The sequence below is a fragment of the Sus scrofa genome, chromosome 9 (assembly GCF_054392235.1).
Source record: "Sus scrofa isolate SSC_HxYL_T2T_F1_AM1 chromosome 9, Sscrofa_HxYL_maternal_Yorkshire_Landrace_v2.0, whole genome shotgun sequence".
NCBI lineage: Eukaryota > Metazoa > Chordata > Mammalia > Artiodactyla > Suidae > Sus > Sus scrofa.
In genome coordinates, this window is record NC_139391.1 from 34,028,265 (window position 1) to 34,041,106 (window position 12,842).

Consider the following 12,842-nt stretch of genomic DNA (forward strand, 5'->3'; position numbering starts at 1 on the left):
CAAATACAGCCATTATGGAGAGTTAGAGCTTCAACATAGGATTTGGGGTTGAGGGGACACAAACATTCGATCCCTAATACACGTTAAAGTTTTCTGCTATTCCTGGTGCTTCTATTCATCTTTGTTGCATAGCAAATCATCCCAAAACTTAGTGACTTGAAACAATAATGTTTTATGATTCTCTTATGATTATGTGGTTCGGCTGGGTTAGTTCTCTTTGGTTTCATTTGGGTTCACATGTAAGGCTGCTTTCATTTAAATAGTTGACTGGAAGTATCAAGATGGTGTTACACATATTTGCAGATGACATTATCTCTTGGCTGGGGTAACCTGGTTTTCAACCACATGGCCTTTCATCTACAGCGTCTAGCATGGTGGAAAGGATAGAGCAAAAACTGCAAGTTCTCTTAAAGTCTAGGCTTTGAAAATTGCTCTCAATTTTGCCACGTTCTATTAGTTAAACAAGTCATAAGACCAGCCCAGCTTCAAGGAGATGGAGAAATAGATTTATCTTGATATCTGAGAAGTGAAATATTACTTTGCAAACATGTATGATTACAGTGAGGCATAAATTCCCAAAACTGTTATGACAGTCTTACACATCTTTGCTATGTTTCCTATGAATAGTTTGTCAAGAATGTGTTGGTCAATTTCATTGATCATGTTTTCGCCCAGTGTTGAAATATTAATATTATTTTCTCTCTAATCTGTTTATGTGATGAACTATATTTTCTATGATTGAACCATATTCAGAGTCATAATTTATGTCTTTTTTTAATGTTTGCTTGATATTTGTTTATTTTTTTGCATCTGTGTTCAGGAGTAAGATTGATCTATGAATGCCCCATTATCTTTCACACAGTGTTTTTTACTTGCTTCTGCTGCTTGATTTGAGGAATTTTGCCTCATTTTCTAGTCTCTGAAATGCTTGGTACTAGATTTGAATTTCTATTCAAGAAATGTGAACAGAACTTTTATGTTAATTTCTGGTGTCTGAGATTTACTTTCAGATAGTATTTTCACCCCTCATTTAATTTTTTAAATAACTATAATAACCTGATTTAATTTTTCTATTTCTTCTAGAGACTGTTTTATTAATTTATATATTCTTAGACATTTCTCAGTTGGTCAAATTTGCAACCTTTTATGGCATAAAGCTATTCAAAATAATCTCATATTGTCTTTTAGTCTTTTCAATATCTGTATTATAGTCCTTGTAAAATTAGAATTAAAATCGGTAACCAACAAGGACCTACTATATAGAACAGGGAATTATATTCACTATTTTTTAATAACATATAAGGGAAAAGAATCTGATAAAAAATACAATAGGGAGTTCCTGTCATGGGGCAGCTGAAACTTAGCTAACTAGTATCCATGAGAATATGGGTTCGATCCCTGGCCTTGCTCAGTGGGTCGGGGATCCAGTGTTGCTGTGAGCTGTGGTAAAGGTCGCAGATGTGGCTTGGATCTCAAGTTGCTGAGGCTGTGGTGTGGGCTGGCAGCTGTAGCTCCAATTCGACTCCTAGCCTGGGAACTTCCTTATGCCATGGGTGTGGCCTTAAAAACACACACACACACACACACACACACACACACACACGTGTGTGTGTGTGTGAATCATTTTGATGTAAACCTGAAAATAAAACAATATTGTAAATAAACTATAATTCACAATAAGATAAAATAAAATAAATTTTTGCCTTGTCTTACTTATCATCTATGTACCATTGAACCTAATCAGAAGTCTCATAATTTTATTAGTCTCTTCAACAAACTGATTTTTTGTCAGTTTTATCAGCTCTCTTTTATATTGATTTTCTATTTTATTAATTTTGTTGTTCTTATTATTTTATTCCATCTACACTCTCATATTTATAATTTTTCAAGTCGAGACATTTTTAGTATTATCTTTTTTTTTTTTTTTTTTTTTTGCTTTTTAGGGCTGCCTCCACGACATATGGTGGTTCCCAGGCTAGGGGTCCAATTGGAGCTACAGCTGCCCACCTATGCCACAGCCACAGCAATGCCAGATCCGAGCCACATCTGCGAGCTACGCCATAGCTCACGGCAACACCAAATCCTTAACCCACTGAGTGAGACCAGGGATTGAACCCGCAACCTCATGGTTCCTAATTGGATGCGTTTCTGCTGTGCCACCATGGGAACTCCAGTATTATCTTTGAACACAGCATTTTCTGTTATAATTTCCTCTAAAAATCTCCTTCTCTGTAGTTCCATAAGTTTTGATATGTGGATTTTCATGATTGTAATTATGTGGGGTGAGTTTTGATGATCATAGTATTTCAAACAGATCACATCATCACCCAGAAGCCAAGCAGAAAACAGCAAGTGTCCCTAGTCTTTCCTTCTGCCAGGCAGTTTGTTTTCCAGTTAACTTGTTGGGTGCTCTTTGAGAATTCTGGATTTCTGTTTTCTATCTTTGGAAATGTGGACCTTATGAACTCAAATGAGGGATATTTTACAAAGTAACTGACCAGAATTCTTCAAAGTGTGAAGACCATGAAGGAAAAAGAAAGACTGTCACAGTTTGGGGTAAGACTGTGATAGGGTAAGACTGTGATAGACAACAATTAAACATAATGTGGTGTTCTCCTGAAACAAAAAGAAAATGTTTGTGGAAAATTGATAAAATTTGAATAAGGCCTATAGTAGTTTAGCTAATAGTACTTTAGTATTAATTTCCTGGTTTTGATAATTATATTATGATTATGTAAGTTCTTTGTTGTTGATAATGATGTTATTTATGCACAACTTTTTAATGTACTGTATTAAAATTTTTCTCCAGACATTTAGTCTGCTGTACTCTCTGAAACAAAGTGAAATTAAGTATAATTAACTTAATTTCCTTGACAATCCATTTTCACATCTGTAAATTGAGAATGAGGGTTTAATGTTAAAATCTACACCCCTTCACATTCCAAGAAAGATTATACTGGAGGTGATTTATAAAAATGTAAATTGCCTATTAGTTTAAAAACAACAGTTAAGGAAATCAACATAAAATTAGGAAAGAAAAAAAGAAAACTATGGAAACAGTTTATGCTAAAAAAAGACGAAACAAAGCTCATGCTTAAATTTCTACATAGAAAGTTGATGTTGTTAGATTAGAAATTATTCTTTGTGCTTTATACCATCCAAATGAAAAGAGAAATACATTTGTGTGTAAGATTTAGTATGCTGCAATAAAAACACACCAGTTGCTCAGGAGATATGTAGATATTCCTAAAATATCTCTCATTGCTCTTTGGAATGAGAACAGGTGGAATGAGTGACAGCATCTTTTGTAGCTTCCCTACAACCTCATAGATTCCCCAAAGCATGCCAGTGGCATCATGAAAGATGTTCAGTATGGTTAGAACATGGAGGAAGTGATGTATGTGTGTTTTTCATGGGAAATTTCATCCCCTTTGACATTGTTTTAAAAGGGTATTATTGAAAAAAAATTTATTTGGTTTTAAACATGAATAATGGAAAGTCATTTTATCATCTGTGCTTTGTAAATAGATAAGTATGTAAGATTTTGTGAAAACAAAAGGTGGTCCATTGTTAGAGCCCTATCATCATTATAAAATATTTTATTATGCATGTGAGCTCCCTTTTCATTACTCTCTGTTTATTAAAGATTATAATGTATCATGATAGTATTGTTATGAAATACAAGCCTCAAAAGTTATTTTTCTGGGAAGAAAACAACATTTTTTGGGCTGGTAAACATTTTATTTTTAAAATAGTTTTTAACATCATGTGTTAAAAATATTTGAACCTTTTTCCTTTAGACATCTCTGCATTCTTATTTGTTTTCTGTCATGTTTGACAAATTTAAAATACAAATAAGTGATAGCAAATGTTACCAGAGTCAAAATAGTACTTCTTCTGACTACAAACTAGTGATGTTTTGTAGTCTAGCAGAGCTGATAAATTAGGTGCTGTGGTAGGGTTCAGCTAGAGCAAATGAAAATAATTTATCAGAAAAACACAGAAAATGAAACACTGAATCACCACAATTTTTTCTAGATTAGAGAATCAATCAAAAGCTTTGTAAGTAACTTGAGTTTAACAGCAGGATTGTATATGTACAACAATTATGTAGTATAACTATTTTGAAATATTTATAATCCTTATTTTATTGTGAATTTTGCTAATATAAGAACACCCCAAATATTAAATATCGGCCAATCTGTTAAAAAGGAAAAACAGCATTTCCCAAAAAGTAAAACAGAAAAATAGTCGACATGCTGCAGCAAATGTTGGTGTTCAAAATACTAGATTAGGAAAACCTATTTTGTTTGTCAGATGAGCAATCAGCACAATTTTAATACTTAGTTGAAACATTTATGAAGTACAATAGTAGATATCTCACTGATTTTATATACCTACTCCAAATATATGTAATATAATATGTAGCATATTCAGCAATATTCTGGATCATTCTTAGCAAATGATTGAGAAGACTGACTGGTGTTATTGAAATGGAAGCCATTAAACACTATTTTAGAAAAGAAATGTAAATGAATTGATTTTGATGAAAATGATGATAAAGAAGCTGATAACAAGTTGCAGAAGTGAAAACTCTAAAAAGGGAAGAAGAATTTACTTTGCCTGATTTTAACAAAGTGATCTGTATTTCTTTCATTTGAGTCATGTAGAAGGAAGGTTGATGACAACTTAAAATTAATATAGAACTTTAAAACTTAGATTTATCACTTTTTTTTACCAACCAATAATTACTTAAAATTATCTTACTATTTTAGATATTTTGTTATGTTATTTCACTCTCTTTCCCATCATTTCATCTTTCAATAAAGGCTGTATTTAAGGAGTTCCCTAATGTGGTACAGTGGAAACAAATTGACTAGTATCCATGAGGATGTGGGTTAGATCCCTGGCCTCACTCAGTGGGTCAGGGATCTGGTGTTTCTGTGAGCTGTGGTGTGGGTTGCAGACACGGCTTAGATCCCACGTTGCTGTAGCTGTGCTATTGGCCAGCAGCTGTATCTCCAGTTAGCTTAGGAACTAGCTTAGGAACTTCCATATGCCACAGGTGTGGCCCAAAAAGCAAAAAATAAAATACTATAAAATAAAACCAAAAAAAACCTGTCTTTAATTTATCAAAATTCTGAAATTATGCAATTTAGATCATTCAAACTAAAAAATGTTTTGGATTTCAGAAATGAGCAAATAGAGAAGTTGTTAGTAATGGATAATTAGAGCTTTCTGGCTAAAGAAGCACCTTGTCAAATTAAGAACCATTAATTTTTATAGTGATTTCTCTCAACTCTTCTTTTTTTGCCTTTTAACTGCTTAAATAAATCAGTAAAATATTAATTCAATTGAACAGAGATAATGGGATTAAAACTTGAAATATATATATGCAGTTTTTATTTTTATAAGTTAAATGTGGCTATTTTTATATCTATGCTATTTCCCTCTGAATGAAGTCATTTTCATTTATAGCTACTTATTATTTTATTCTTTCAGGTTATTTCACAGTTGAAGATCTTGGGCAGATCAGTAACAGCTGGTTGCAAATTTGATAGAGAAATCTGGTCTAATGAACTTTCTCCTGTCCTCAATCTTTGGAAGAAACTAAACCAGGTTAGTAGTAGACTTTTTGTTTTCCTTTTTTCTCCCTATTCTTTTTTTCCAATGTGATCTCCATATTGTCCATGTTGGTAAATTTTTGCATTGATCTAACCTTAATGTATATGGCATCCTGGAAAATGATGGAAATAATAGTAAGAGAAGTAGATCAGCCCATGAAGCAGTAATAATTTATTCTATCCTGGTAATGTACTATGTCATCCTCTATGCCTGCTATTATATTTTGCTCACTCCTTGCCTTCTCTCTTCTCTTTCTATAAAGTCAATGACTGCTATTAAGGTTGAAATTTTTCAAAGGAATCCAAGTACTAAGGAAAAGCAATTCATCAGCTGGAATTGACTTATTTATATACTGTAAAATAGTTATAGATTATAGATGTTTGCTTGCTCACTAGGAAAAACCATTACAGTACTATGATTCCTATTATAATTGAATAAGGACTTTCTAGAATTAAAAAAATATAATTTTACAATTCATATGTTTAATAATACTATAAAAATCCCTATATAACATATGGCCTTCTTCAATAGGAGAATTCAAATTAGCCTTGTTTCAGAACATTGTAATTTTGAGTATAATGGCTTAGTCTCAACAACTATGATTGTTGGGAGTCTGAAGAAACAATGATCTCAACTAACTGGAATTGCCACTGTATTTAGACCATCAGATTGATAAAGCTTTATATAGCTAGCCTGAGGGAAAATAAAAGAATGAAAAGAAATGCTATGACCCTTGGCATCCTAAACCCATGCTCTCTGCTGATGCCTGAGTCATGCAAGTAATCATATTGTAGAGATTCCTGACTATGAAGTCATGGCCCTAATTTCCAGTCTTCATATCAGTTCATAATGAACTCTGTGAGGATGGGGTTTAAACCCTCGCCTCGTTCAGTGGATTAAAGATCTGACATTGCTACAAGCTCTGGTGTGGGTAACAGATGCAGCTTAGATTCCATGTTGCTGTGGCATAGACTGGCAGCTGCAGCGCCAATTCAGTCCCTAGTCCAGAAACTTACATATGCTGCAGGTGTGACCTTGGAAAAAAAAATAGTAAATGAATAGAGTTGTGGATTTTGTTTTGTTTTACATCTATTCTGTTTGATACTCTGAGACTTTGCAATTTCAAAAGCCAGCCTTTCAAGACATGGCTATTTCAGTCTGTTTCTCACTCTAGTGGGGCTGCATGCTGTGAAATATCAAGTAACCTGCTATCAACGGTGGGTGCTTGATATTGCTATTTTTAGATCTAAAATTGTGACATTGACACTGTTCCATTCAGGGCAATATAAAAATATTAAGTTTACAATCAAAAACTCTCCCTGGCCTGGTCCCCAGCCTTGGCACCAGTCCCTCTTCAGCTGTAAGTTGCCGTATCCTCCCGCTTACAAGTACCCAAACCCTTTCTGTCTCCCAGATGTTTTTTTGTGCCATCCTTTGTGTTGTTTTCTTTGTGTCTTGTTTTCTCAAAGACAGGATTCAAAAGCGGGAGATAGTTTGTCACTTTTGTCCAGAAACAAGCAAAACGTTTTAAACTTTATTTTAACTTTTACTTATAAGATAGATACAGATTCATTAAAAGATTATCATTATATTCAGAATAGCCAAATTAATCTATCAGATATCTTATACTTCATCCTATTGTTTTTTTTCCTTACTTCTCCCATTTCCTTCCCAAAGCTATTATCATAATGTAGGCTGCTATTCTTTCTCATATAGATTATTGCAGAAAACTCCAGTTTGACTCTCATCATAGCATATTTCGAAGTCATATTTCAGATCATCGCATTAATTTTTCTAAAGTAAATAGTTTTTCACCAAATAGCTCCATATCCAACCTCACTGATAAGCCTCCTCCATAATAAGGCAGATCTCAGTGGTTCTGTCTGTGAGGACTTACCAAATGCTATTTAATTCTCCTAGAATCTCATAGCTGTGCTAAACCAGTAATGAGCAGAGAAAGTCCCACCATCTTCCAGAAGCCTTCTTAGCTGTTACTTTTCATATTTCTATAGTACAGACTTATAAATTGCATAATAATTCCCATAAAAGTCATATTCTAAACCAAGCAATTTAAGATATGGCCTTTAGGCATAGGAATTCTTTTATTTGGGGGTAGCTTTAAAATTTATTCATATAAATGTTTTAGATAAAATAATTTAGTGCCTCATTTCTTTTTACAGTTTTTCTATCATTATTTTTGTCAGGTTATAGTTAATTACTAGCTAAATTTAAAGCAATAATTCTGCTTAAGCAATGAAAATAAATTTTTGATGAAGAGTAAATAATGGGAAGTCATCCAGGTCCTAATCTTTCCCATTAAATAGCTAGAGGACCTTAGTTCGTCTTTTTATTTCATCATGGTTCAGTCTTTAGAAGATTGTACCTTTCTAAGAATTTGTCCATTTCATTTAGGTTGTCCACTTTGTTGACATATAGTTGCTTGTAGTAGTCTCTTATGATCCTTTGTATTTCTGTGATGTTCGTTGTAACTTCTCCTTTTCCATTTCTAATTTTATTGATTTGAGCACTCTTCTTTTTTTTTCTTGATGAGTCTGGTCTGACAAACCTAATAATGGTTTATCAATTTTGTTGATCTTTTCAAAGAACCAGCTTTTGTTTCATTGATCTTTTCTACTGTTTTCCTTGTTTATATTTCCTTCATTTCTGCCCTGATCTTTATGATTTCTTTCCTTCCACTCACTTTGGAATTTGTTCTTCTTTCTCTAGTTGCTTTAGGAGTAAGGTCAGGTTGTTTATTTGAGATTTTTCTTGTTTCTTGAAGTAGGTTTCACTCTTAGAACTGCTTTTGCTGCATCCCAAGGCTTTGGATCATTGTGTCTTCCTTGTCATTTGTCCCTAGGTATTTTTTTATTTCCTCTTTGATTTCTTCAGTAATCCATTGGTTGTTTAGTAGCATAGTGTTTAGTCTCCATGTGCTTGTGGTTTCTGTTTTGTTTTGTTTTGTTTTGCTTTTCAGGGCTGTACCTGCAGCATATGGAGGTTCCCAGGCTAGGGATCTACTCAGAACTAAAGCTGCCGGCCTACACCACACCCACAGCAACATCAGATCTGAGCTGCATCTGTGACCTACACCACGGCTCATGGCAACGCTGTATCCTTAACCCACCGAGTGAGGCCAGGGATCTAACCCACAACCTCATGGTTCCTAATCAGATTCATTTCCACTGCGCCACAGTGGTAACTCCTCCATGTGTTTGTGTTATTTTGCAGCTTTTTCTTTTTATGGATTTCAAGTCTTATAGGTTGTGGTCAGTATGATTTCAGTTTTCTTAAATTTACTGAGCCTTGATTGGTGGTCCAAAATGTGGTGTATTTTAGAGAATGTTCCATGTGCTCTTGAGAAGACTGTATTCTGCTGCTTTAGAATGGAATGTTCTATAAATACCTCTTAAGTCAACCTGGTCTAATGCATCATTTAAGGCCTGTGTTTCCTTGTTGACTTTCTGTCTGGATAATCTATCCATTGTTGCAAGTGGGGTGTTAAAGTCCCCCACCATTATCATGTTATTATCAATTTCTTCTGTTAAGGCCATTAGCAATTACCTTATATATTGAGGTTCTCCTATGCTGGGTGCACATATATTTATAATTGTTATATCTTCTTGAATTGATCCTTTGATCATTATGTAATGTCCTTTGTCTCTTGTAACATTCTTTATTTTGAAGTCTTTTTTTTTTTTTTTGATATGAGTATTGCTACTCTAGCTTTTTCTTGATTTCCATTTGCATGGAATGACTGCTTCCTTCCTCTTTCAGTTTGTATGTGTCCCTAGAACTATAAAGTGGATCTCTTGTAGACAGCATACATATGGGTCTTGTTTTTGTAACCATTCAGTCAGTCTTTTGGTTGGGACTTTTAATCCATTCACATTTAAGGTAATTATTGATATGTACATTCTTATTGCCATTATCTTAATTGTTTTGGATTTCTTTTTGTTGGTCTTTTTTCTTCTCTTGTTCTCTTCTGTTCTGATTTGATGACTATCTGTAGTGTTGTGTTTGGATTGCTTTTTCTTATTTGTGTGTGTTTCTATTGTAAGTTTTTTGGCTTGTGGTTACCATGAGGTTTTGATATAGCAGTCTATATATAGATACAAAATTGTTTTACATTGCTGGTCTCTTAATTACAAATTCATCTCCAGTATCCTCCATTGGTACCCTCCTCTTCTCACAGTTGCTAATTTTGATATCATATTTGTGTGTGGATGACTTCCTACCTTTACTATATGTTTGCCTTTACTGATGAGCCTTTTCATTTGTAGTTTTCTTGTTTCTAGTTGTAAAGACCTTTTCTTTTATACCTAGAGGAGTTTCTTAATATTTTTTGTAAAGCTATTTTGTTGGTGCTGAATTTTCTTAGCTTTTGCTTATCTGTAAAGCTTTAGATTTCTCCTTCAAAACTGAATGAGAGCCTTGTTGGGTAGAGTATTCTTGGTCGGAATTTTTTTTCCTTTCATCACTTTAAGTGTACCATGCCACTCCCTTCTGGCCTGCAGAGTTTCTGCTGAAAAATCAGCTGATACACTTAGGATTCCCTTGTATGTTATTTGCTGCTTTTCTCTAGGGGAACTTTCAATATTTTTTCATCTTTAATTTTGGACTGTTTGATTAATGTGTCTTGGAATGTTCCTCCTTGGATTTACTCTATATGATATTCATTTTGCTTCCTGGATTTGAGTGGTGATTTGTTTCCCATGTTAGGGAAGTTTTCAATTATTATCTCTTCAAATATTTTTTCTGCCCCTTTCTCTCTCTTCTTCTTCTGGCACTCCTATAATGTGAGTGTTGGTGCATTCACAGTTGTCCCAGAGTTCTCTTAGACTGTCCTCATTTCTTTTTATTCTTTTTTCTTTATTCTGTTTTCACCAGTATGTCTTCCACCTCACTTATTTGTTCTTCTGCCTCCTGTATTCTGCTCTAGATTCCTTCTAGTGAATTTTTTATTTAAGTCATTGTGTTTTTCACCTCTGTTTGTTTAATCTTTAAATCTATTTCTTTGTTAAAGGTTTCTTGTAATTTATTGATCTCTGCCTCCATTTTTTTTTTTTTTCCTGAGATCTTGGATCATCCTTACTATCATTACTCTAAAGTCGTTTTAATGTAGGTTATCTCCACCTCATATAGCCGTTTTCTAGAAGTTTCATTTTGTTCTGTCATCTGGCTCATATTTCTCTGCCTTTTCATTTTGTATAGATTTTTGTGTGGTCTCATTTTTTTTCAGGCTCCAGGGTTGTACCCTCTCTTATTTCTAGAGTCTTCCCCCTTGTGGGTGAAGTTGATATAGGGGTTTTGGCAGGCTTCCTAATGGGAGGGACTGGTGCCACCCCACCAGTAGGTAGAGCTTAGTCTTGTCCCTCTGATGGATGGGGCTTTGTTTCTGGATGTGATTAAAGGTGGCTATGTGCCTAAGAGGACTTTGGGCAGGCTGTTTGCTGATGGGCAGGGCTCTGTTCCCACCCTGTTTGTTGTTTGGTCTGGGGCTTCTCAGCCCTGACCAGTGGGGCCAGATTTTTCCAAAGGGGCAGCCCTCCAGGGGAATTCACACTGTTGATTACTTCCTGAGACCTCTAACTCCAATGTCCTTCCCCTACAGTGAGCCACAGCTGCCCCATGATTTCTTAGGTAGGTCTGACCCAGATTCTTATGGAGTGTCTACTTTTCCCTGAAACCCACTGCACAAGAAACTGTGTGCATCCTCCAAGAGAGGGGTCTCTGTTTCTCCCAGTCCTGTGGAGCTCTTGCACTTAAGCCCCACTGGCTTTCTTTGCCAAATGCTCCAGGCTGGGGAACCTGACGTGGGGTTTGTAACTCTCACTCCTATAGGAGAACCTCTGTGATATAGCTATTTTCCAATCTGTGGGTTGCTCACCTGGCAAATATAGGATTGCTTATATCATGAAAGTGTCCCCCCTACCATCTCAATATGGCATCTTCTTTGTCTTTAGGATATCTTTTTTGGTAGTTTCCAGTCTGTTTTGTTAATGGTTGTTTAGCAGTTAGTTGTAATTTTGTTGTTTTTGTGAGAGGAGGTGAGCTTGAGCTCTTCTACTTTGCTGTCTTGTCTCTCCCTAGAGGATCTTAGCTGAATCATTTCTGAATTTTTTCTCATGTAAAAAAAGGTATAATATCTCTTCTCTGCATTCATTTATTCATTTACTCATTCGTTCATCATATATCTATTGATGTGCTGGCTACATGCTTGGCATTATTGTAGATGCTGATTTTTTAAGAGATGATAGCAATACACAAAAATATAAGTATTATAGTCTTCTTTGGGAGTCCAGGTGAGGGGTTGATCAGTTACGCTGAGAGAAAGTCAGAGAAGGTTACATGATGAGTAAGAAAGACTAGGGTATTATCTTCCTACGTGTTTCCATGATGTAAGGGATAAAGCCCAATCCTGGAAACATCTCTAGATCATTGGGCTTCTTGAAATATTTTATATGTAAATATGTGGAACTGGTTAAAATTTAAGCCCAATACATTTCCTAAAACATCTTCTTTGGAGGGGAGGACAACAGTTACCTTCTTTCTCTTTATAAGTAGAGAATAACCAGTTCTCCCATCCCTTGCATACCTTGCCAAGAGAATATCTGGCTACCTGCATAGGATAATCAATCTGGCTATCATCCAGTCACCCCAAAGGTACATCCTGGAGCAAAGGAGTAGGAGCAACACATTATTTACTGTCAAGTAATAAATATCTCTAATCCAGAATATTTTGTGTTAACATTCAAAATGAAATTAGTAAAAGTGAACACTGAAAATCCAGTACTCAACTATTTGAATAATTATGTCTTGTCTTCTTCTCAGATCATGGTTGAATTTGGGTATAATTAAGAAATTGCTTTCATATTTTTTCAACATACTTATTTACTTTCAGCAGGATCTATCTCTGGCTAAAAATAGAAGCTAAAATTCTCTGTTTCTTATTTTAAAAAATTATAAGTTACATGTGACTCCTAAATGATTAGGCTTTGTTTATAGACTCTGTTTTTCTATTAAGTAATATTATGCAGTGTTGGATCTTTTAAAAATTTTTCTCAGTGAATCTGTGCACTGACCTTGAAATGCTGACTCTTCCTTTCAGTTCTTAAAGTTATGAACCAGTGCTCCCACTATGTTAGGACAGTTGGGCATTTCTCAAACTTTAAAACAACACACACGTACATGCATACACATAAAAGCATTTTGTG

The 12,842-nt window shown here is 34.8% G+C and overlaps 1 protein-coding gene across 12 annotated transcripts in view; it reads left to right on the forward strand.

The window, feature by feature from the left end:
- Positions 1 to 12,842, forward strand: part of DYNC2H1 (dynein cytoplasmic 2 heavy chain 1) — a 364,937-nt gene that overhangs the window by 232,050 nt on the left and 120,045 nt on the right. For all 12 annotated transcript variants that reach the window (XR_014815142.1, XM_084975882.1, XM_084975883.1 and 9 more), the window contains one exon: positions 5,503 to 5,619. Coding sequence is in view for 11 of the 12 variants with exons in the window: in XM_084975882.1 (XP_084832008.1) it covers positions 5,503 to 5,619 (117 nt within the window). In the remaining variant the exon portion in view is untranslated. The remainder of the gene's footprint in view (positions 1 to 5,502; positions 5,620 to 12,842) is intronic.